This window comes from Nelumbo nucifera, chromosome 8 (genome assembly GCF_055504915.1).
Source record: "Nelumbo nucifera cultivar China Antique chromosome 8, China Antique-T2T, whole genome shotgun sequence".
Lineage (NCBI taxonomy): Eukaryota > Viridiplantae > Streptophyta > Magnoliopsida > Proteales > Nelumbonaceae > Nelumbo > Nelumbo nucifera.
Genome location: NC_142656.1, coordinates 34,986,189 through 35,011,220, shown reverse-complemented (window position 1 = coordinate 35,011,220; position 25,032 = coordinate 34,986,189). Strand labels below are relative to the sequence as shown.

The window sequence follows — 25,032 nt, the reverse complement described above, 5'->3', positions numbered from 1 at the left end:
GAGACCTTAGCCGCGATTCGGGTTGCTCTCATACAGTTGGAAAGGGAAGTTGGGAGTTCAGCTCAGCCATCTTAGTCACCATCAGCTCCTGCCACATCTGCATTTGCACATTCAGGTACTCGAGCCTCAGCTTACCATGCTTCAGCTCCAGGTAATAATGACCACTGTTGGGTAATAGATTCAGGTGCATCTGACCATATGACTAGCTTGCCATCATTGTTCACTACTTATCACTTGTCCTCTGACAGAGATAAAGTATCCATTGCTGATGGCTCTCTTGTTCCCATTTCGAGCAAGGGTGACATCAAGTTATCGGATACTATCTCTTTATCTTCTGTCTTGCATGTTCCTAAGCTTGATACTAACCTGCTTTCAGTCAGTAGTATTACCAAACATATGAACTGTTCAGTAACCTTTTTCCCTGACCGATGTGTTTTTCAGGACTTGGAGACGAGGAAAGTGATTGGGACTGGCTGTGAGACGAATGGGATCTATCTGCTTGGAGAGAGTTCTCATCGGGAAGAGCCAGTGGATAAGAAGTCCTTTGTTTCTCAGTTTGTGAGTCCGATTATGCTTTGGTATAATCGATTAGGTCATTTGTCTTTCCGGTCCTTAAAGAGTTTGTTTCCTGCTTTATTTAAGTCTGTTGAGTTGTCAAAGTTGAGGTGTGAGAGTTGTGAGTTTGCCAAACATTGTAGAACTTCTTATTCTTTGAGTAATAAAAGAAGTAATTCTTTTTTTGATATTGTGCATACTGATGTTTGGGGGCCATATCACATCTCTTCTATGGGTGGGTACAGATATTTTCTATTGTTTGTTGATGACCATACCCGATTTCCTTGGGTACCTTATGCGTTCTCAGGATGAGGTTCCTACTATGACCCAAAACTTCCATCAGATGATTCTCACTCAGTTTGGAGCCAAAATCAAAGTTCTTAGATCTGATAATGCAAAGGAATACTTTGCTAAGCCATTGACCTCCTACCTACTTAGCCATGGAGTTATTCACCAAAGCACTTGCCCTCATACACCACAGCAGAATGGAGTTGCCAAAAGGAAGAATAAGCACATCTTGGAGGTGGCTAGAAGCATTATGTTTACATCCAATGTACCTATTCGCTTCTGGGGTGATGCTATCCTCACGGCAATATATCTCATTAATCGGGTTCCTTCTCGAGTTCTTGATATGAAAACCCCTTTTTCCCTTCTATATCCAGACGAGGAGTTGTTCATCGTTCCCCTTAAAACCTTTGGTTGTACCTGTTTCGTTCAGCTTCTCGGGCCTCATCATTCCAAATTTGAACCTAAGGCCTCCAAATGCATTTTCCTCGGTTGTGCACAAACTCAAAAGGGTTATTGCTGCTATGATCCTGTTTCAAGGAAAAGGTTTGTCTCCATGGATGTCACCTTCTTTGAGGAGACACCCTATTATCCTAGGGTTTCTCCTCAGGGGGAGAGCAATAAGAGTGGGATTTTGAGTCTCTTTCCTCAGGGGGAGCGCAGTGGAATCTTTCCTCAGGGGGAGCGCAGTGTGAGTGGGGTTGTTCCTTTACCTATTCCACTAGGTGATGAAGGCTGTAGTGGTGAGGGTGGTCAGAGGGATCAGGAGTTGAGAGTCTATCACAAGCGATGCAGGCAGGTTGACCCTAGTCATCGGCAATCCAGGCCAGCTCCAGTTCCTTCTGCGGCTCCAAACCAAATATTACAGTCCCAGAGCTCACTGAGACACCTTCCACTGTTGCCATTTCCCTTCCTATGGATGACCTTGATCTCCCTATTGCCGTCCGCAAAGGGAAACGGCATTGCACCACATCTACAGCTCACTGCATCTCACAGTTTTTATCCTATGATCGCCTATCTCCCTCTTACCGGTCCTATCTCACTTCCATTGCCAATGTCCCTATTCAAAGAACAATGCAAGAAGCCTTATCAGTTCCAGAATGAAAAGATGCAATGCAAGTCGAAATGGATGCCCTGTTGAAGAATAATACTTGGGCACTGGTTGACCTACCCAAAGGAAAGAAACCGGTTGGATGTAGATGGGTATTCACTGTGAAGCATAATGCTGATGGCTCCGATGAAAGGTATAAGGCCCGGCTGGTCGCAAAGGGGTTCACTCAGACTTATGGTATAAACTACTTGGAGACCTTTGCCCCAATAGCCAAGATGACCACCATCCTGGATTCTATGATACAGGAAGAGGTCTACATGCAGTTGCCTCCTAGATTCTATGATACAGAGACAAGTAAGAAGGTTTGCCGACTGAACAAGGCATTGTATGGTTTGAAGCAGTCACCTAGAGCCTGGTTTGATAGGTTCAGATTAGCCCTTGGAAAGTTCGGTTATGTACAGGCCCAGTCAGATCATACACTATTCATTAAAAGGGTGGACTCCTCTCTGACCCTACTTGCTGTATATGTGGATGATATTGTAGTGACAGGAAATGATAGTGGTGAGATTGAGTCCCTCAAACAGCTCCTTCATCAAGAGTTTGAGGTGAAAGACCTTGGTACACTACGGTATTTTTTGGGTATTGAGGTTGCTAGATCTAAACAGTGGATCTTTATCTCTCAGAGAAAATATGTTCTAGATCTGTTGGCGGAAACTGGAAAGTTAGCTGTTAAGCCTGCTGATACACCCATTGAACAGAATCACAAGATTAGTGCAAAGAGCGGGGAGCCTCTTGAAGACAAAGTTATGTTCCAACGGTTGGTTGGAAAGCTCCTATATCTCTGCCTCACTCGGCCAGATATCAGTTATGCAGTTAGTGTTGTCAGCTAGTACATGCATTCCCCTAGAACTTCTCATCTCTTTGCAGCAGAGAGAATATTAGCATACTTAAAGAGATGCCCGGGTAGAGGTATACTGCTCAAGAACAATAATCACATGAAGGTGGAGGTCTATACAGATGCCGATTGGGCTGGGAGTGTTGATGACAGGAGGTCTACCTCTGGATATTGTGCCCTTGTGGGAGGTAACCTTGTCTCTTGGAGGAATAAGAAGCAGAGTGTTGTTTCCCGCTCTAGTGCTGAAGTGGAATACCTCAATGGCTAACGGAGTGGCTGAAATCTTATGGCTGAGATCACTACTTGAAGAGTTGGGTATTGACTATGAAAAGCCCTTGATGCTGTATTGTGATAACCAGGCAGCTATTAATATAGCCCACAACCCAGTGCAGCATGACAGAACTAAACATATTGAAGTTGATCGACATTTTGTGCGAGAGAGGGTCGCATCACAAAAAGTGTCTCCCGTATATCACATCAAATATGCAGCTCGCGGATATCCTCACCAAGGTTGTACCAAGGAAGAAGTTAGAGGCAGACCTATCCAAGTTGAGAACGATAAATATCTACTCCCAACTTGAGGGGGAATGTAGAGAACACTGATGTGGGCCCCACAGCAGTGGTCCCCACTGTGTTCGTAGGACAATATGTGTAATTATTTGTTTCAGTCATAGTAGTGTTAGTTGGGGTCAGTTTGTTATTTCAGTTGTTATTTATTTCAGTTTTTTATTTACTTTATTTGTCATGTAAGTACTAAGGGCAGATCTGTCCTTTTCTCTATGTACTGAACATAACCTATAAATACTAAGAGAGTGGCGGCGGCAGATGTGTTAGAATCTATCCCTTCTTTCAAACCCTTGTGTTCTCTAGTTTCTCTTCTCTTCTCCCTCCTTCCTCTCACTTTTCTTCTACTTTTCTTCACCTAAAATCTATTAGGGTTCAAGGCTGATTGCAGTCTTGATCTTTCTACTTATATATCAATCATTACAAGGTACATAGTGATAATACTGTTGAGTTGGGCCGATTTCTAGTTATTAGGCCCAGTTATTTGTCTTTTATTTTTAAGTTGTTAAGTTAGGAAGTTATTGGGCTTTAGGCCCATTAGTTTATGTTTTTTTAAGTTGTGACTGTTCAGCTACTTAAGTAGCCACCCTACTAAGGGCATTCCTATAATCTCTTATTCTTTTAATTTGAGTATATAATACAAAGAGGGGTTGGCAGCCAGAACTAATTCAATTCTGGTTGACATCCCACTCCTTTTCTTCTCCTCTCTTCTCTCTACTGAAACTCTTCATCTTCTTCTTCTTTCTCTTCACAAGGAATTCATCTAAAACTGCAATCAGTGATTTCTACTTGGTACCAAAGCAGGTTGAAGGTTCCTTGAGTTGTTCTATCATCCAGCCCTAGATCGGCCAACTGCATGGTGATTTGAGAAGCTGATCAAAGATCTCAGGTAAGCCCAGTTTTTGGATTTTTTGGTGGATCCATTTTTCCTTATAGCTGGTCTAGGGCTTCCCATCAAATTCAGGAAAAATTAGAGAAAGGGGGAGAGTCTTGTTTCTATTGGACTCTTCGATTTTGACCTTGAAAGTGGCACCCTAATTTTTTAGGGTTCCTTAAGAGTTTTCTGAAGGGGACGGTTCAAGTCTTACCTGTTTTGGAGGTCTCTGGAGAGAGCGGCTGCCTCTTCTCTCTTTTCTCCCGTCCCACATAAAAGGAATCTTTTGTGAGAAGATCATCTAGGGCACCAGAAGGGTGTCGGTGGTACCAGAAGTGATTTATTTGATATTTTTTCATCTTACAGTAACCTTTTAACCCCTTTTTGAGAATTATGGAGGGTAACGGAGTTGAAAACAAACCCCGGAGTGAATTGGGACCAGTGAGAGGTGTCAGAGACATTTTCGGGGCTAGGACCATTACTACAGTTAAGTTGGATGGTTCAAATTACTTAAAATGGCCACAATCTGCAAAGATGGCCATTGGTGCTCACGGGAATTCGAGCACTAACAGCTCCCGGTGAGGAAGTGAAACCCGAAACTAACAGCTCCCGGTGGGTACAGGAAAATTATATGGTGATGACTTGGTTGTGTAATTCGATGTTGCCCCATATAAGTAAGAATTTTTGTGGGCAAATACAGCTAAGGAAATATGGGATGGGGTTGCAGAAACCTACTCACAGAATGAGAAAGTTGCTAGCACCTATTAGTTGAGGAATCAGATTATTGCTACAAGGCAGGGAGATAAACCTATTGCTGTTTACTTTTCAGCCCTTAAAACTCTATGGCGAGAGATTGACCATCTGGAGAAAGTTGTTTGGGAAACCACTAAGGATGCAACTGCCTACCAGAAGCTCCTAGAGAAGTATAGGGTTTTTGAATTTCTTGCTGGCCTTAATCCCAAGTATGATATTGCAAAAAAGCATATTCTTTCCAAGGACAGTGTTACTCTCTCCCAGGCATATGCCTTTGCATCAGGGGAAGAGAGCAGGAGAAATGTGATGATGAGAAATTCTGTTTTTGATCAATCAGCCATGGTTAGCACTATGAAACCTAAACAAGGTGGAGACCGGGGTGGCAGTGAAATTAGGAAGGAAGACAAAAAGGATTTGATTTGTGACTATTGTAAGAAGCCTAAACACACAAAAGATACCTGCTGGAAGCTTCATCCTCATCTTGTGCCGAATAGACTCAAAAACAAGAAGGGAAATGCTCACATGGCAATCACTGGTGACATACTGGCCCCTCCTACTACAGCTACTCTGGAGTCTGTTGCAGCTGCCACAGTGAGGGCCAAACTTGAGAGATATGGGTAGTTCCTGAATCAATGGGATACAGTCAGTCCTAATTCAATAACAGGTGAACAGCTAGGCATAGGTGGTTCTGGTGAAGCACACTCTACTTCCTTTGCTCACACAGGTAATTCACATGCCAATGCAAATTATGTTTATATTACAAGTAAGGAGGGACCTCCTTCGATTATAGATTCTGGAGCCTCAAAGCACATGACCCATAGTTCCACTATTTTTTCTTTTTAGCAACTCTGTTCTAGCAAAGACCGAGTCTCCACAGCTAATGGATCTCATGTTCCCATTGCTGGGAAAGGGTCCGTCAAGATTAATGATTTCATTTCCCTTCCCTCTGTCCTTTATGCTTCCAGATTAAGTACTAACTTGTTATTCGTTAGTAGTTTGACTAAGAACCTGAATTGCTCAGTAATTTTTTCTCCTGGTCATTGTGTCTTGCAGGATCTAGATTCAAAGAAAACGATTGGGAGTGGTCGTGAAATGAATGGAATCTACCTCCTAGATGTGTTTCCTCGTCATCGGGGTCATCATGTCAGCAAGGATAGTGAGTCGGGGTCTGTGAGTTAGATTATGCTTTGGCATAATCATTTGGGTCATTCGTCTTTATCTTCTTTGAGTTTCTTATTTCCAAAAATTTTTTATTTTGCTAATTTGCCCAGTCTAGAGTGTGAAGGTTGTCAACTTGGAAAACATTGTAGACATTCTTTTAAAACTAGTAATAAAAGATGTTCATTTCCTTTTGATGTTATTCATTTTGATGTGTGGGGACCATATCATGTTCCTTCTATTGGTGGTTATCGATATTTTCTCTTATTTGTGGATGATTTTTCTCAATATTCTTGGATTTACTTAATGAGATCTTGAGATGAGGTACCACCCTTGGTTCAGCAATTTCATCAGATGGTGCTAACACAGTTTGGGGTACGAATTAAGGTGTTTAAATCAGGCAATGCCAGGGAATATTTTGAAAAGCACCTTGCTTCGTATCTGTTAGAATATGGTGTTGTCCACCAGAGCAGTTGTTCCTACAGTTCACAACAAAATGGTATTGCAAAGAGGAAGAACAGACACATTGTTGAGACTGCAAGAAGCATGATGATCACAACTACTGTTTTAGTTCGGTTTTGAGGTGATGCAGTTCTAACAACAGTCTTTTTGATAAATAGGGTGCCCTCCCGAATACTTGGTTTCAGCACACCATTCACTCTCCTTTTTCCTGAGGGGGAGATGTTCCATATTCCTCTTAGGGTGTTTGAGTGTGTTTACTTTGCACATATTCTTGGTCCTCACCGCTCGAAGCTTGATCCAAAGGCAAAGAAGTGTGTCTTCCTTGGATATGCAAAAAATCAGAAAGGGGACTGTTGCTATGATCCAGTTTCTAGGAGTCGGTATGTTACTATGGATGTCACCTTTTTTGAGTCCACATCCTTCTTCTCGAAGAATCCTTCTCAAGGGGAGTGTTTTGAGGAAGTGAGTGAACAGTCTATTCCTCTTCTAGTTCCAATTCCTGTTTCCACTCCTTACCACCTCCTTTGCGTCCTGCTTCTCAGTGTTACTCACGACAGAGACTTCACAGGGAGGTTGATTCCAACGCAGAAGAACAACTCACATCACTTCCTGTCAGTTCCTTAGAGGCTCCAGATTCTACTGACACGGATTCAAGTATTCCTCCTGATCCTCTACTGTTTCGGTTCCCATTGATTCTACTAATCCCATTACAGATAACCTGGACCTTCCTATTGCTCTCAGAAAAAGGAAGAGAAAGTGTACTGCTCATTGTATTTCACAATATCTATCCTACAATGGACTTTCTCCTTCCTACCGTGCTTTCCTTTCCTCTCTTGACTCTGTGTCTATACCCAAGGGTGTCAGTGAGGCTCTCTCCAAACCTGAGTGGAAGACAGCTATGCAAGAAGAGATGAAAGCCTTAATTAAGAATCAAACATGCGAGATTGTGGATCTACCAGAGAGCAAGGAGACTGTTGGATGCAGATGGGTTTGCAAAGTTAAATATAAGGAAAATAGAAGTATAGAAAGGTATAAGGCCGGACTTGTTGCAAAAGGGTACACACAAACCTATGGCATTGATTACTTAGAGACCTTTGCACCAGTTGTAAAGATGACTTCTGTTCGAATACTTCTTTCTCTTGCTACCACATACTCTTGGCCCCTATTTAAACTTGATGTGAAAAATGCTTTTCTAAATGGAGATCTGCAAGAGGAAGTGTATATGGATCTTCCTACTGGTTTCTATAGTGATGCTAAAAAGGGGAAGGTATGCAGACTTAAGAAGTCACTTTATGGTCTAAAGCAGTCTCCCAGAGCATGGTTTGACAGGTTTAGGAAGGCCTTGGTTGCTTTTGGCTGTTAGACAGTCTTTGTATGCCCTTAGCTTCAATCAGAATGATGTACTTTTGACATTTATTGTAAATGAATAAAGTGCATGTTTGATTCATGTTCTTGTGGTTTGTTTCTGTGTTATACCCTTAAACTGGACACTTAATGAGACTCGTGTTAGTTTAGAATGTTCACAGTCGGTGGGTCAGTCTGGGGAGACCTATCATGATAAGGCTGACACTGATGTGCCACCAAGTCAGCTAGGGTGGCCTGTCTCAGCCGCCAGGGTGAGACCCAAGGCACATAAAGTGTAAGATTAATTAAATCTTTGAACCGGACCAGATTTCCAGTATTGCCCTGGACCTTGGAGATTGATGGGCACAACTGGAAAGTTACACCTAATCCCTAGACTCGATTATGATACTGCAAGGTGTCGGATTGGGCTGTCTTTGATATGCCATTCAGTGAGATCCTTAGCGGGGGTCAAAACCTGGGTATGTTGGGACAGTCTGAGAATTCATCTGAGTGGGTGATCGTAGTGACAGGATCAGCCCCTTTGTCGGACAAAGGTAATGATCGAGGATGCACTCTTTCTGATGGAAACCAAGACTGCCGGCAGCCGATTTCAATCGTTGAGATTTGTTTTGCAAAATATATTTTTATATGAGATATAAAAGTATATATATTACGGTTTCTAAAATGTTTGCAAAAGGTTTTAATTCCCGAGATCCACATAAGCAGAGAGTGCAACACTGTTCCTTGCAGCCGAGGGAGAGGTCCTCTCTTGTCGGGCAGTGTTTGATCATTATGGGCTGAGAGGTTAAGTGTAAGGCCACTGAGGGTAATACTTGATGGGCTAATCTTGCATCTGCCCACAGTCCCTGGGTTTTTATAAGGTGGCTTGGCCCAGGGACCACTTAATGTAAGTGTTGGGCCCAATAGAGGCCCATGTGATGGGTTTCAGGGGGTGCACTGCCCACAACAGTGTAATCGGCCAGGCCTTGTAACAAAGGCTGCGCCGAACCCATGTGGCTGATGTGTAGATCAATGCTTGGGTCCCACGCCATACAAAGAAGCCCAACTGGGCAGCAATTTGGAAACAGACTGAGCACATAAACTTATTGGGCTTAAAGCCCACTTCGAACTGGCCTGTTTTAATTAGTTAAATAGAGGGGGCGGATCTGGGATTAAATCAGCTGATAGGATAGAGTCCTACTCTATCCACTCAGAGAAACCAGATCTGAATTCAGATCTGGAAACCTCCTGATAAGATCAGGAGAAGGTTGATCTAATCTGCAGATAAGATAAGGGTCTTATCCTTATCACTTAAAGAGAGTCCAAATTCAGATAATGATCTGAATTAGGAAACTCCTGATAGGATCAGGAGCTGATCTCTTTAAGCTTGTAAAGACTGGAGGGGGCAAACCATCCACATCATCCATGCATCTAGAGATCAAATCTCAGACAACCAAGAGAGAAGATATTTGCGCCATCTCCTGCTCTTGCGTTCTCCTCCAGTTGTCGCCTCACTGCTAGTTCGATCTCCTTGGTAGGAGAAGATCAAGAAGTGTTCTTGATATCAGTCTTTGGAGAAAGGCTGATAGGAAGTTGTGCTCACTGCCTCCATTGGATTATTCCTGAAGAGTTTGGCTCGTGGGACGGACCCTGCTGATTCTGCTCCTCCATCCACTGTGTCATCTTCAGTGGGAGCAGTCTTTGGTAATCTTCTTTGGGCGTGAACACCTCCATTGAGAGATACTATTTCTCTGTATCAGGTATATCCCTCTCCTACTGTTTCGTTTCAAATCTGGTTCGGTTTATGGTTCAAGATTGATCCTTGAAAAATATGATTTTTCTAAAATAGGGAATACGATTCCCAGTTGAAGGGAGAAAATTTTTGAAATTCGCCCACCCTATTCCGCAAGTTTTGGGCGTCCATCTGATGGATCTCTCACTCCCTTCATTGGCTACACTCAGACTCAATCTGACCATACCTTGTTTGTGAAGCAAAAGGGATCCTTGGTGTCAATCCTAATTGTTTATGTGGATGATATTGTTGTCACAGGAAATGACCTAAGTGAGATTGACAGTTTGATGAAGAATCTACACAGGGAATTTGAAATTAAAGATCTTGGAGAGCTTAAGTACTTCTTGGGCGTTGAAGTTGCAAGATCAAAACATGGAATATTTATTTCTCAAAGGAAGTATGTTCTAGATCTTCTACAAGAAACAGGAAAGCTTGGAACAAAGGCAATTAGTACTCCTATTTACCAAAATCACAGAATTAATGCATCAGAAGGTGAGCTGGTAAAGGACATTGGAAAATATTAGACTTGTGAGGCAGTTGTTGTATTTGTGTATGACAAGACTAGACATCTCCTATGCAGTGGGTATGGTGAGTCAATACATGCATGCCCCACGAGTCCAGCATTGGGAGGCTGTTGGCAAGATTCTTGCATATCTGAAGGGACACCTAGGCAGAGGCATACTATTTGCTGATCATGGATAGTTGAAGCTAGAGGTTTATACAGATGCTGATTGGGTAGGATGCCTTGACGACAGATCTACTTCAGGAGTCTACACCCTTGTTGGGGGTAACCTAGTCTCGTGGAAAAGTAAGAAACAGACAGTGGTGGCAAGATCAAGTGTAAAAGCTGAATACAGGGCCATGTCACATGGAGTATCAAAACTTCTCTGGATCCGTTCCTTGTTAGAGAGATTGGTGTAAAGGCAGAAGAACCTATGATGTTGTACTGTGATAATTAGGCAGCAATTAACATTGCCCATAACCCAGTTCAGCATGACCGGACAAAGCACATTGAAGTGGATAGACATTTAATCAGAGAAAGGGTGAATTCTAGGGACGTTTGTCTCCCATTCATTGCTTCTAATTTGCAACTTGCCGATGTTCTCACAAAAGGTGTTGCAAGGAACAAGCTGGAGCATGACCTATGCAAGTTGACAATGTGTGACATTTACTCCAAACTTGAAGGGGTGTGTTGAGTTGGGCCGATTTCTAGTTATTGGGCCCAGTTATTTGTCTTTTATTTTTAAGTTGTTAAGTTAGGAAGTTATTGGGCTTTAGGCCCATTAGTTTATGTTTTTTTAAGTTGTGACTGTTTAGCTACTTAAGTAGCCGCCCTACTAAGGGCATTCTTTTAATCTCTTATTCTTTTAATTTGAGTATATAATACAAAGAGGGGTTGGCGGCCAGAACTAATTCAATTCTGGTTGACATCCCACTCTTTTTCTTCTCCTCTCTTCTCTCTACTGCTGAAACTCTTCATCTTCTTCTTCTTTCTCTTCACAAGGAATTCAACTAAAACTGCAATCAGTCATTTCTACTAATACAAAGAAGACTAGGACAGAATACAACATAAACAAACACAAAACATGAAATAACAAACTACTTCAGACTTCTATATTGCTTCTCTATAGTTTCTCTTTAATTGGTAGGCCAATGGCTAGCATCAAGAACATCCACCTTTGCTTCAACTTCAGTTTTCGTCTTGAACAACTCTCGGATTACCTCCTAATTCAGCAAGACAAAGACTAGTAAGATCCAATGTTTAGAAAACCGGACCAAACTGGCTAGTCGGACCGGTTGAATCGTAACCTAGGCCCTAGCCAATTCAGTCATACCCCAAAACCAAATTGGGTAAAACTGGCCAAAACTCTCCCTTTCCAAGTCGATACCCGGTCTGGTTCTCTGAACATTGGTAAGATCAGCATGCTCAATTTCAAATTTCTTGCCAGATTCAAGAACAGCAAAGTGTTCCCCATTAATAGTTTTTAAAACAAATACATATCCAATCCTTTCAAACAAACCCTTAACAGAGAAACTTGCTTCAAGCAAGCCATCACAACTCACTAACCACCTCATACAGTCTTCCTCGGATGTTGAATACCTGGGACAAGAGAAAATAGCCTTACACACTGCGGTAGATGTAATAAGCATATTAGTGATGGCGACCCTACCAAAGGATGGACGTTCATAGATGTACTCTTCCATTCTTATAGATTGAATTTATCGAGGCAAATGGATCTTTTGCTGCCTAGAAGTGTTCTAGTCCTAATGAAAACATCCCTAGAATAGGGGAACAATTGATATTGAGAAGAATAAATTCTTTTCTCCTTGGAGAAGATTTTGAACAGCAGTTTTTACCCGTTTCTCCCGGAATTCTTTTAGTTGAATAATCATATTGTTGTTTATTGCAAACAAAAATCCATAATTGGAGTCATCTCACCAACAAAACTTTAAAATAAATAAAAATGTAATTGAGAGTAATAAGTGAATGAAATGTATACATATAACAACTTTTACCCAAGGAAAGAAAATAATCTTACATTGATTGAATATGCAGTGCCAAGTATAAAGCTGACAAAGAGGGCGGAAAATAATGGCCACGAACCCACAATCCATCCAAGGAAAAAACTCTACAAGAGAACATTAATTAGCCCTACATCAGCCCTGTTGTGACTATTTCAAAATATTATAAACTAAACACTCCTCATTCCTTGTAATTAATTAGCCCTACACACTCTAAAACGTGTATGACATGCAATATAATGTCAATGCATATTCAATCCAGAACCAATTTGCTAGATTCCCTTTAACAGACTAAACTTCAAAACCATAGTTGTTGTCAAGGTGTGTAGGTGAATGATTCTGGGTGAAACTTGGCTGCCAAGTCTCCTAGTCACACACCTACATGATAAGAATATTATAATATAAGTAGATTTTTGCTAGTTCCCTAGTTTTATATATCACAGCTGCATATTAATTGAAAAAATAGGAATTTTCTTTATAGACATTTCCTCTAAACATGTGGCAAACATCTATATATCTAAAAGATAAAAAATATTTTAAATATATTAATTTCATTATTTTCAGAAAAACACTACTATAATGAGTATTTAATAGAATAATTTCATATGAATTAGCAACTAAAGAAGGTTATTAAGTTTATATGATAAAAATTAAAGATAGAAAGTAAAATAGAAAAAGAAAAAGATGCAGTTGTTTTATTTAATTGAAGATAAAGAGAGGGAGAATAGAAAAAATTTCTATACTTATATTATTGCTTTCTTTTTTTTTCTTTCTTTCTTCTTCTCTCCTCGAAACCTTTTGATAATTTAAACTTCCATGGTAAAACATTAAAACAAAAGTATAAATCATTAGTATATAATAAAATGTATTCACACACATTACTAAGATTTATCAATACAAATGATATTATAATAAGGAGCCCACCTAGTCATTTTTGTCACCTATGCAGGCGCTTAGTTGCCTAGACCAGCCAAGAGTGCATAGTCACCTAGGCAACACCTTGACAACTATATTCACATCTTATTGTGAGAAAAAAAAACAAAAAAAAAAAACAGAGGAAAGGAAAAAAGCAAATATAACATTGTAAATAATAACATTCAATCTATACTCAGAAGAACAAGCTATAATCTCACCAATAATAACATTCAATCACCTAGCATTAATAACAGTATATTGTTGTTTTGTTCTTCTTTCCAATAGTAGACCAACTCTTTACTTTATGTGAAGTGTCACAGATTTAAACCCATCACATAGGTAGACTACCTTCTTTCCAACTTTTTCTTCTACAGTTCCTCCTGCCCTCTCAATTCAGACTATCCCTCCCAATAGTAGACCAACTCTTTACTTTATGGGTGTGTGTGTGTGTTGCACATAACAATTTTAAAACAAAAATAATAACAGATAATAATATGAAGACTGGAAAAATGTGGCATCTTGAAGCCATCAAGAATCTAATTCAGCTTGCTTGTCACACTAAGACACTATTAAAATTAAAACCAATTTCTTTCTTCCTATGGTAGCTTTTTCATTAATTTGTTTGTAGTCCTTGCTTAATTTGCTTCTAACCAAAATGATTTATATGACAAAGATAAAATTGGAACCGTTATTTATTTATAGAATTTATTAAATCCAAATACTCCTATGGTCATTATAAAGACAGTACAACAAGTGCCATCCATTTGTCCAAATATGGTGGATCCATATTCAATCCAAGTCAAATTTGGACAAATGGCTACCAATTCAATTTTTATTAGTCTTAGGCTCAAGCTTCATATAAAAGTCATTTTCAATTCAATTTTTTCATGGTATACAATCTCAGTCATTTTCAGTTCATTTCATTAACATATAAATATTTTGATCTTTTTAGTTTCATTTATTACCATGATTTTTCTAGGACAAAAACAGGGGTTCAGCCCCTATATTTTCTGAATTTTCTCCTCGACGAATTTGTTGATTTTCCATGTTTTAATATGAAAACTATACTTTTTTATGAGATTGCTAATAATTATGTTAAAAGACTGTTTTATGTTCAGTTTAGCAATGCAGGAGTTCTATTGTAATTTCAGTTTATTTAATGGTCGCCCTAATATAAATACAAAATCTGGCACCACCAGCTCAACCTTTTGGCTCTCAAATCTCTTCTCATCTCTTCCTCTCTTCTCTCTTCTCTTCCTCTCTTCTCTCTTCTCTTCTCCTCTCTTCATCCTTCTCAGTTTAATATGGTACCAGAGCATGTCTATTATATCTAAAAGAAAGATTTTGATGGTTTCTTTTCTTCACCAGTTGCTGTCTTTTTCTTGGAGAAGCCAGAAAATAGTATCAGACTGATCTCAGAAGGGTTTTTCACCTTTTTTTTTTTCTCTTGGTTGTGTGCCAAGACAGAACAGAACCTCTAAGAGGTTGTTGTGACTGATGTGAGGTGATCAACACTTGTTTTCTCCCTTTTTTGTGGATCATGTGATCCTTGTGTGCTTGTAGGTGTTGGACAGTTTTGTATGCCCTTAGCTTCAATCATAATGATGTACTTTATGAGTTTATTGCAAATGAATAAAAGTGCATATTTGATTCATGTTCCCCCGGTATGTTTCTATGTAATACCCTTAAACTGGACACTTCATGAGATTCGTGTTAGTTTAGAATGTTCACAGCCAGTGGGTCGGTCTGGGGAGACCTATCCTGATAAGGCTGACACTGTTGTGCCACCAAGTCGGTTGGGGTGGCATGTCTCAGCTGCCAGGGTGAGACCCTAGGCACATACAGTGTAGGATTAACTGAATCTTTGAACTGGACCAGATTTCCAGTATTGCCCTGGACCTTGGAGATTGATGGGCAAAACTGGAAAGTTACACCCGACCCCTAGACTTGATTATGATACTGCACTAGGTGTCGGATGGGCTGTCTTTGATGTACCAATCAGTGAGATCCTTAGCGGGGGTCAAAACCTAGGTATGTTGGGACAGTTTGAGAATTCATCTGAGTGGGTGATCGTAGTGACAGGATCAGCCCCTTTGTCGGACAAAGGTAATGATCGGGGATGCACTCTCTCTGATGGAAACCAAGACTGCCGGCAGCCAATTTCAATCGTTGAGATTTGTTTTGCAAAATATATTTTTATATGAGATATAAAAGTATATATATTATGGTTTCTAAAATGTTTGCAAAAGGTTTTAATTCCCGGGATCCACATAAGCAGAGAGTGCAACACTATTCCTTGTAGCCGAGGGAGAGGTCCTCTCTTGTCGGGCAGTGTTTGATCATTATGGGCTGAGAGGTTAAGTGTAAGGCCACTGAGGGTAATACCTAATGGGCTAATCTGCATCTGCCCACAGTCCCTGGGATTTTATAAGGTGGCTTGGCCCAGGGACCACTTAATGTAAGTGTTGGGCCCAATAGAGGCCCATGTGATGGGTTTCAGAGGGTGCACTGCCCACAACAGTGTATTCGGCCAGGCCTTGTAACAAAGGCTGCGCCGAACCCATGTGGCTGATGTGTAGATCAATGCTTGGGTCCCACGCCATACAAAGAAGCCCAACTGGGCAGCAGTTTGAAAGGTTAAGTGAGCACATAAGCTTAATGGGCCTAAAGCCCATTTCGAACTGGGCTATTTAATTAGTTAAATATGGGGCGAATTCTGAGATGGATTAGCAAATAGGATAGGGTCTTAACCCTATCCACTCATAGAGTCCAGATTTGAATGTGATTCAGATCTAGAAACCTCCTAATGAGATTAGGAGAAGGCTAATCTAATCTGCAGATAAGATAAGGGTTTATCCCTATCACCTAAAGGGATGTCTGATCCAAATCAGATTTGGATCAGCAAGTCCTAATTGGATTAGGAGCGGATCCTTTAGGATTACAAAAGAAAGGGGCGGCAGCCTTTTGTAGAGATTATTCACATCCTCTTGAGTGCTGAAAACACAGAAGAGAGAATTAAGCAACCCTGCAGAATTCTTTCTTGCCGCCTCCTTGTTCTTGCCGCCCAGTTTGCCAGTTCGACCTCCAGTTGTGGGAGAAGTCAAGATTCGATCTTGACATCAGTTCTTTGAGAAAGAATTGATAGGAAGTTGTGCTCACGTGCCATCCTGCTGTTTCTTGCGAAGGACAAAATTCTTGGAGAATAATACTACTGATTCTGCTCCATCCTGCACTGCGCCATCTTCAGTGCGAGTAGTCTTTGGATCCTTCCTTGGGCGTGAACACCTTCGTTGGGGGATATTGTTTCTCCGTATCAGGTATAATCTTCTCCTACTACTTTTGGTTCAGATCTGGTTCAGTTTATGATTCAAGATTGATCCTTGAAAATATAATTTTCTAAATAGGGAATGCGATTCCCAGTTGAAAGGGAGAAAAAAATTTTTGAAATTCGCCCCTTTATTCTACAAGATTTGGGCATCCATACGATGGATCTCTCATCCCTTCAGTAGGTTGGTGATTACTTGTATGTTCCGTAACAGCAGTAAAATGAAAAGTTCAGTGACTGTAGGGGTTTGCTAGGTCCAAGAGGTGGTTGTTCCACAGTTCCTTGGTGCAGTACTATAATTTCCAGCAGTAGTACATTGTGTGAAAGGGAGAAATCAACCTTTTTGTGTATGTGTGTGAACTGAGAAAAATCAATCTTTTGTGGTGTTGGATTGTATTGCCCTTGATTTTTCGTGGCTGTTTAGGTGTGACCTGAATGCAGAATGGTTGTCATACCTTTGGCTGTCATACCTCTAGATGGACTCAATTAACTAGAGTGGTCAAGGGGGACTAGATTGTACATTAGTGCAAGAGGAAATATAGGGTATATAAATGGGAAAATTAAAGAACCTAATTTTGGGAGTGCAGAACATGACAGGTGGAACCGGGAAAACAGCATGGAAATGTCATGGCTTTTGGTGTTCATAGTTTTCAAGGCACCAAGGTGAGGCTAGGTGACAGGGGGGCGCCTTGTCACCTCGTCGCCTAGGCGATGGATTTTTTTGAGTAAAACCATATATCCCAGGTAGTTCCCTAGGTTCCATAACCATCTTTCCTTAATAATTATCCATAATTTTCATAGGGAAGTATAAATTTCATGTTCAAGTCTAGAAAAATCAACATTTTATGAGAAGAAAAAGAATAAAGGAAAGAAAATTCAAAAAATATAGGGGCTGAACCCCTATATTTTTTCCCTTGCTTATTGGTTCAGGTTTTGAAATCTTCAAGGGTTCAATCAAGGATCAAAATTTTGATACGATATGCCCCGTATCGGGCGTATTGTATTATTATCTTTGGGGGTCCTGATACACCTCTTTATAGGTGTTTTTCAGGAACCCATATTTTAAATAATATATATTATATTTAAAAATGAAATTGAAAACCATAAATTAAAAAAAAGGAGTATCATTATAAGTACCAATACACCTCTGCCGATACACAGAGGTGTATCGATACTTTGAACCATGGATTCAATACAACAGGTAGCAATGTTTGTGTTCATTAAACTCTAACAAATAAGAAAATAATAAAAAGAAATTAGTATATAAACATATAAAATGAATATTCTAGTTTAATAATGTCTTTTTTATAATTATAATGTCAAAAAATATAAAAAATATAAAAGTATTTTATAACACAGTACACAAAACTGCTAGGCAATTGGGCGAGGCGAGTATCCAAGGGCAACTTGTCGCCTAAGCGTCGCCTTGACAACTATGATGTCTATGCAACCTTGTAGGAAACTGTGGACCCCACATTAAGTGTATTCATGTGACACCCAAAGATGTACTGAGATTTAAATTGATTAGGATCAGCTTTCCTAATAGGATTAGTTTTATTCTATCTTATCTAGGATTAGTTTTATTTTAATCTTATCTTTTATTGCCATGTAAGCATTAAAGTTCTTTTGTAATTAGGAAACTATGTATATAAATTAAGGAGTGGGGCGGCTGTTTTATACACACCATCCACTCTCTTCTTTCTAATACCTCTCCACGAGTTCTCCCTCTTCATCTCTCTTCTTTTTCTTCTCATCTTCTCTCTTCCTTTCTTTATTTTCTGTTCAAAACCTAAGAGATATTTGTAGTCTTGTACAACTACTTGGTATCAGAGCAAGATCTAAGGCTTCTCATGTGGTTTTGATCCAGCCGGCCACATGATAATTGCCTACGGCTGGAAAAATAGAAAGATCAGTTCTTCAGCTGATTCTTGGAGGTTATCTACAACAGCAGTCCAAAGATTGGATCGATCCTTAATAACCAAGAAGAATCAGAGAAGGATAAGAGAATCAAGACCAGTTCTTGATCAAGACTGGAGGTGGCTATCAGAATTTCAGAGGAATTTTGGTTCGAGATCAGCCTTCAAGACTGGAAGAGACAATCAAAATTTCAGAAGTTCTTTCCCTGGTGAGATTTCAATCTCTCTTAAAATCGGCGACAAGAATAACTTGATCTACAGTCAGAAATTTTTCTCCTTTCTATATTTTCTTTTGGGGTTTAAGAGAAAAACCCTCGAGATTCAGGACTGTTATTATTTCAGGGAGGTAATCAAATTTGTCTCCCTCGTTTTAAAGTTATTCTTTACTCTCTGGAAGACCCAGTATAGCTGTTTCAGCAAGAATATTACAGCTGAATCAGTTTTTTTTTTCTGTTATCAGTCTCAAGACCCAGTAGGCCAACTGTCACAGTAATTAGAGAGGTTTCTTTTACTGAATCAGAATTCTTCATCTAGTCCTACTACTAGTTACAGACCCAGTAGGCCAACTAGTACAGTAAGTGCCCTTTAATTAACTTCTAAGAATGGAGTTTAAGGGCCAAGGAGAGGGTGTTTTTGGGACTGATTCAGGTGGCATGACTGAAAACACCTTCCAAATTACAAGTGAAAAGTTTGATGGTTCAAACTACTTAGAGTGGGCCCAATCAGCCATGATGGCCATTGGGGGAAGAGGAAAGCTGAACTATTTGTTAGGAGATGTGAAGGAACCAATTAAGGAGGATTCCACTTATGCTAAGTGGATTCAGGAAAATTATTTGGTGATGACATGGCTGTGCAACTCCATGCAGCCACACATCAGCCGAAATTACTTATGGGCAAAAACAGCTAAAGATTTATGGGATGTTGTGAAAGAAACCTACTCTCAGCCCCTTAATGTTGCTAGGGCTTATGAGTTGAAATGTGAGGTTAAAAATCTCAGACAAGGAGAGAAGCAAGTCTCTGTTAATTTTTCAACCCTAAAATCACTATGGCATGAGATTGACCACCATGAGACAATTGAATGGGAGAGTCGGAAATATGCACAGACTTGCAGAAAGCAAGTTGAAACTAACAGAGTATTTGTGTTCTTGGCTGGCCTAAATTCTGATTATGATATTGTAAGACAACAGCTATTGACAAGAGAAAGTGAGACTTTATCTCAAGCTTATTCCCTAGTGCATAGTGAAAAAACTAGGAGAGAGGTTATGTTACAGTAGCAACCTTTCGAATCTACCCTGGCAGCAGTTAAACCCAAGCCCGGGGGAGAAAAGGTAAAGGATATGAAGAAAGAGGCTAAAAAGGACCTAATTTGTGAACATTGCAAGAAACCTAAACACACTAAAGACACTTGTTGGAAGCTGCATCCACATCGAGAGGCACTCCTCTAGACACCCTAGCTGCTGTCCGAGCTGCTCTGACACAATTGCAAAGCGAAGTCAGTAACTCAGTATCATCTCCTCAGCCATCATCAGCTCCTTCAACCTCATCCTTTGCTCAATCAGGTAATCGGGCCTCAGGTTATCATGCTTTAGCTCCAGATAATACAGAACATTCTTGGATAATAGATTCAGGAGCATCTGACCATATGACTGGCTTGCCATCACTTTTCTCTACCTATCATTTATCTTCTAGTAAAGACAAAGTATCAATCGCTAATGGATCCCTTGTTCCTATTTCTAGCAAAGGGGACATCAAGTTGCCTGATGCAGTTTCCCTGTCTTTCATCATGCATGTTCCTAAGCTTAATACTAACTTGCTCTCAGTTAGTAGCATTAAAAAAAACAGAATTGTTCAGTAACTTTTTTTCCTGATCGATGTATTTTTCAAGATCTGGAAACAAGGTGATTGAGACTGGCCATGAGACTAAAAAATCCTTTGTTTCTCAGTCCGTTGATCAGGTGATGCTTTGGCATAATAGGATAGGCCATTTATCCCTTCAGGTTTTGAAAAGTTTGTTTCCTAGTATATTTGAATCTGTTCAAGTGACAAGTTTGAAAGGTGAAAGTTGTGAGCTTGCAAAACATTGCAAGACTACCTATCCACTAAGTAATAACAGAAGCAATATTCCTTTCAAAATTGTGCATACAGATGTTTGGGGACCCTATCATACCACTGCCATGGGGGGGTACAGATATTTCCTATTATTTGTTGATGATTATACTCAGTTCTCTTGGGTTTACATTATGCGTTCTCGAGACAAGGTTTCAACATTAACTCGATCTTTCATCAAATGATTTTAATCCAATTTGGCGTCAAAATAAAAATTTTTAGATCCGACAATACAAAAGAATATTTTTCAAACCCATTAGACTCCAACATACTTGATCATGGGATTATCCATCAGAGTACATGCCCACATACACCACAGCAGAATGGGATTGCTGAAAGAAAGAATAGACACATATTGCAGGTAGCCAAAGATACTATGTTTACCTCAAATGTGCTAGTACGTTTCTGGGGGGATGTCATTCTTACAGTAGTTTATCTTATCAATCGAATTCCCTCACGGGTTCTTGACATGAAAACCCCATTTTTATACCTTGATAAAAAATTGTTTACCATTCCCCTCAAAACCTTTGGGTGCACTTGCTTCTTTCAAATCCTTGGCCCTCATCGTTCCAAACTTAATCCTAAGGCCTCCAAATGTATTTTCCTTGGTTATGCCCAAACTCAAAAGGGATATTGCTGTTATGAACCGGCTTCTGGAAAAGATTTGTCTCAATGGATGTCACCTTCTTTGAGGATAAACCCTATTATCCAAGGGTTTCTCCTCAGGGGGAGAATAGTGAAGCTGGGAGTAATTCATCAAAAGTTCCTTTCCCAATCCCATTAAGTGAAGAGGATGTAATGGGGAAGGATGTCAAAGGTGCAAGGATGTGAGAGTCTATCACAGACAATGGAGACAGGTCGATTTTGGACATCAGCAATGCAAGCCAATCCCAATCCCCTCTACAGATCCAGATCCCGATACCACAGTAGACCTAGTTCCTTCTGCAAATTCAGAGCCAAGTACCACAGTAGCCCCAACTCCATCTGCAAATCCAGATCCAGGTACCACAGATACTACAGATGAGAGACATCCAACCATGGAGCCTTCACCTTCATTCAGTGACCTTGATCTCCCCATAGCAGTTCCTAAAGGCAAATGCCATTGCACTATAGCTCACTGCATTTCTTAGTTCCTTTCCTATGATCATTTGTATCCCTCCTACAAGTCTTTTCTCGCATCCACTACTGATATTCCCATTTCCAGAACAATATAGGAAGCATTGGAAGTACCAGAATGGAAAGATGCGATAAAAGTATAAATGGATGCCCTCATCAGAAACAATACCTAGGAGATAGTTGGTCAACCTAAAGGAAAGAAACCGGTTGGATGTAGATGGGTATCCACTGTGAACCATAATGTTGATGGTTCTATTGAAAGGTATAAGGCCCAATTAGTTGCAAAAGGATTTACTCAGACATATGGTATTGACTACATAGAAACTTTTGCACTAGTAGCAAAGATGACCACTATCAAAGTACTATTATCTCTTGCAGCTAGTTACTCTTGGCCATTGTATCAGATGGATGTTAAAAACGCATTTCTCAATGGAGACTTGCAGGAAGAAATTTACATGCAGTTGCCTCCAAGATTTTATGGTACGAAGACAAGAAAGGTTTGTCGGTTGTCTATATGGACTAAAACATTCCCCGGAGCATGGTTTGACAGATTCAGACGAGCCCTTGATAGGTTCGGATATATGCAGGTTTAGTCAGACCACGCCTTATTTATTAAGAGAGTGGGTTCCTCCGTAACCTTGCTTGCCGTGTATGTGGATGACATTGTAATAACCGAGAGTAATACTAGTGAGATTGAGTCTCTTAAGCAACTCCTTCATCAAGAGTTTGAGGTAAAAGATCTGGGGGAACTACGATACTTCTTGGGCATTGAGGTAGCTAGATCCAAGCATGGGATTTTTGTCTCTCAACGAAAGTATGTTCTTGATCTACTAGAAGAAATAGGAAAGTTGGGAGTTAAGCCTGCAGACACACCTATTGAACAAGACCACAGGATTAGTGCAAAGGGTGGAGAGCCTATTGAAGATAAAGCTATGTCTCAACGGTTAGTTGGAAAGCTTCTCTATCTTTGCCTCACACGACTTGACATCAGTTATGCACTCAGTGTAGTTAGTCAGTATATGCACTATCCTAGAACTACTCACCTCCTTGCGGTTGAAAGGATATTAGCATATTTGAAGAGGTCCTCAGGCAGAGGCATTTTGTTCAAGAAAAATGACCACATGAAGATAAAAGTCTACACAGATGCTGATTGGACTGGGTGTGTTGATGACCGAAGATCTACCTCTAGATATTGTGCCTTTGTAGGAAGTAATTTGGTCTCCTGGAAGAGTAAGAAACAAAGTGTTGTTTCTCGTTCAAGTGCTGAAGCTAAATATAGGTCCATGGCAAATTGTGTGGCTGAGATTCTATGGTTGAGACCATTACTTGAGGAATTGGGTATTGTTTATGGGAAACCCCTAATGTTGTACTGTGATAATCAGGCTGCCATCCATATAGCCCATAATCCAGTGCAGCACGACAGAACTAAGCATATCGAAGTGGACCGGCATTTTATCAGAGAAAGGGTTACATCTCAAGAAGTGTGCCTTCCCTACATCACCTCCGACATGCAGCTTGCAGACCTACTAACCAAGGCTGTTTCAAGAAAGAAGTTAGAAGAAGATCTATGCAAGTTGGGAATGACAAATATCTACTACCCAACTTGAGGGGGAGTGTAGGAAACTATGGACCCCACATTAATTGTATTTATGTGACACCCAGAGATGTATTTAGATTTAAATTGATTAAGATCAGCTTTCCTAGTAGGATTAGTTTTATTCTATCTTATCTAGGATTAGTTTTATTTTAATCTTATCTTTTATTGCCATGTAAGAATTAAAGTTCTTTTATAATTAGGAAACTATGTATATAAATTAAGGAGTGGGGCGGCCGTTTTATACACACCAACCACTCTCCTCTTTCTAATACCTCTCCACGAGTTCTCCCTCTTCATCTCTCTTCTTTTTCTTCTCATCTTGTCTCTTCCTTTCTTTATTTTCTGTTCAAAACCTAAGAGGTATTTGTAGTCTTGTACGACTACTAACCTCAAGTGAGAAGAAATTTTATGTGGGCTGAAATAGCTTATGAAATCTAGGAACAAGCTAAATCAACTTATTCTAAAGTCACTATGCAAAGATTTATCAGTTACAGGCAGTCATGTACTAGTAAACAGGGGGAGAGTAGCCTTTCTATGTACTACTCAGACCTAACTTCCATTTGGAAGGAGTTAAACCATTATCAGAGTGTGAGCAGGACGTGTGATGAGGATGCTAAGGCTTACAAGTCTCTTGTTTCACAACAGCGAATATTTTCCTTCCTCCTAGGCCTGAATCCTGTGTATGAATCCATTAGGGTGCAGATCCTAGGAAGCAAGTGTTAGACAGTGTATGCTCTTAGCTCCAATCAGATTGATGTACTTTTGACATTTATTGTAAATGAATAAAGTACATAATTGATTCATGTTATATATGGTGTGTTTCTGTGTAATGAATAAAGTACATAATTGATTCATGTTATATATGGTGTGTTTCTGTGTAATGAATAAAGTACATAATTGATTCATGTTATATATGGTGTGTTTCTATGCAATACCCTTAAACTGGACAGTTATGAGACTCGTGTAAGTTTAGAATCTTCACAGCCGTTGGATAGACCTAAGAGATTTATCCTGCCAAGGCTGACACTAATGTGCTACTAAGTTGATTGGGATGGCTTGTCTCAACTGCTAGGGTGAGACCTGAAGCACATGTAGTGTGGGTTTGATTGAAACTCTGAACCGGACCATTTTTCAGTTATGCCCTAGACCTTGGAGACAGATGGGCAAAACTGGAAAGTTACAACTAACCCCTAGACTCGATTATGGTACTACACTAGGTGTTGGATTGGGCTATCTTTGATATGCCAATCAGTGAGATCCTTAGCGGGGGTCAAAACCTAGGTATGTTGGGACAGTCTGAGAACTCACCTGAGTGGGTGATCATAGTGACAGAATCAGTCCCTTTGTCGGACAAAGTGAATGATCAAGGACTATACTCCCTTTGCTAGAAACCAAAACTGTCGACAGTCAATTTCAACCGTGTTGAGACTTGTTTTGCAACATATATTTATATATAGATATGCATATATTATGTTTTATGAAAAAGGTTTGCAAAGGTTTTAATTCTCGAGATCCATCTTGAGTAGAGAGTGCGACATTGTACCTTGCAGCCAAGGGAGAGGCCCTCTCTTGTCGGGCAGTGTTTGATCATTATGGGCTGAGAGGTCAAGTGTAAGACCATTTAGCGATTTTACCTGATAGGCTAATCTCACTTAAGACCATAGTCCTTGGGCCATCATAAGGTGGCTAGACCCAGGGACCATTTAATGTAAATGTTGTGCCTACTAAGAGCCCATACTAATGGGCTCAGGGGTTCACTGTCTTCAACAATGAATTCGGCCAATCCTTGTAACAGAGGCTA

At 40.1% G+C, this 25,032-nt stretch overlaps 1 protein-coding gene across 10 annotated transcripts in view; it reads right to left on the bottom strand.

Moving 5' to 3' along the window:
• The window catches only part of LOC104603204 (putative homogentisate phytyltransferase 1, chloroplastic), an 83,667-nt gene that overhangs the window by 22,360 nt on the left and 36,275 nt on the right, over positions 1–25,032 (bottom strand). For all 10 annotated transcript variants that reach the window (XM_088893114.1, XM_010267185.3, XM_010267183.3 and 7 more), the window contains exon 7: positions 12,274–12,363. In XM_088893114.1, the coding sequence (XP_088749240.1) occupies positions 12,274–12,363 (90 nt within the window). The remainder of the gene's footprint in view (positions 1–12,273; positions 12,364–25,032) is intronic.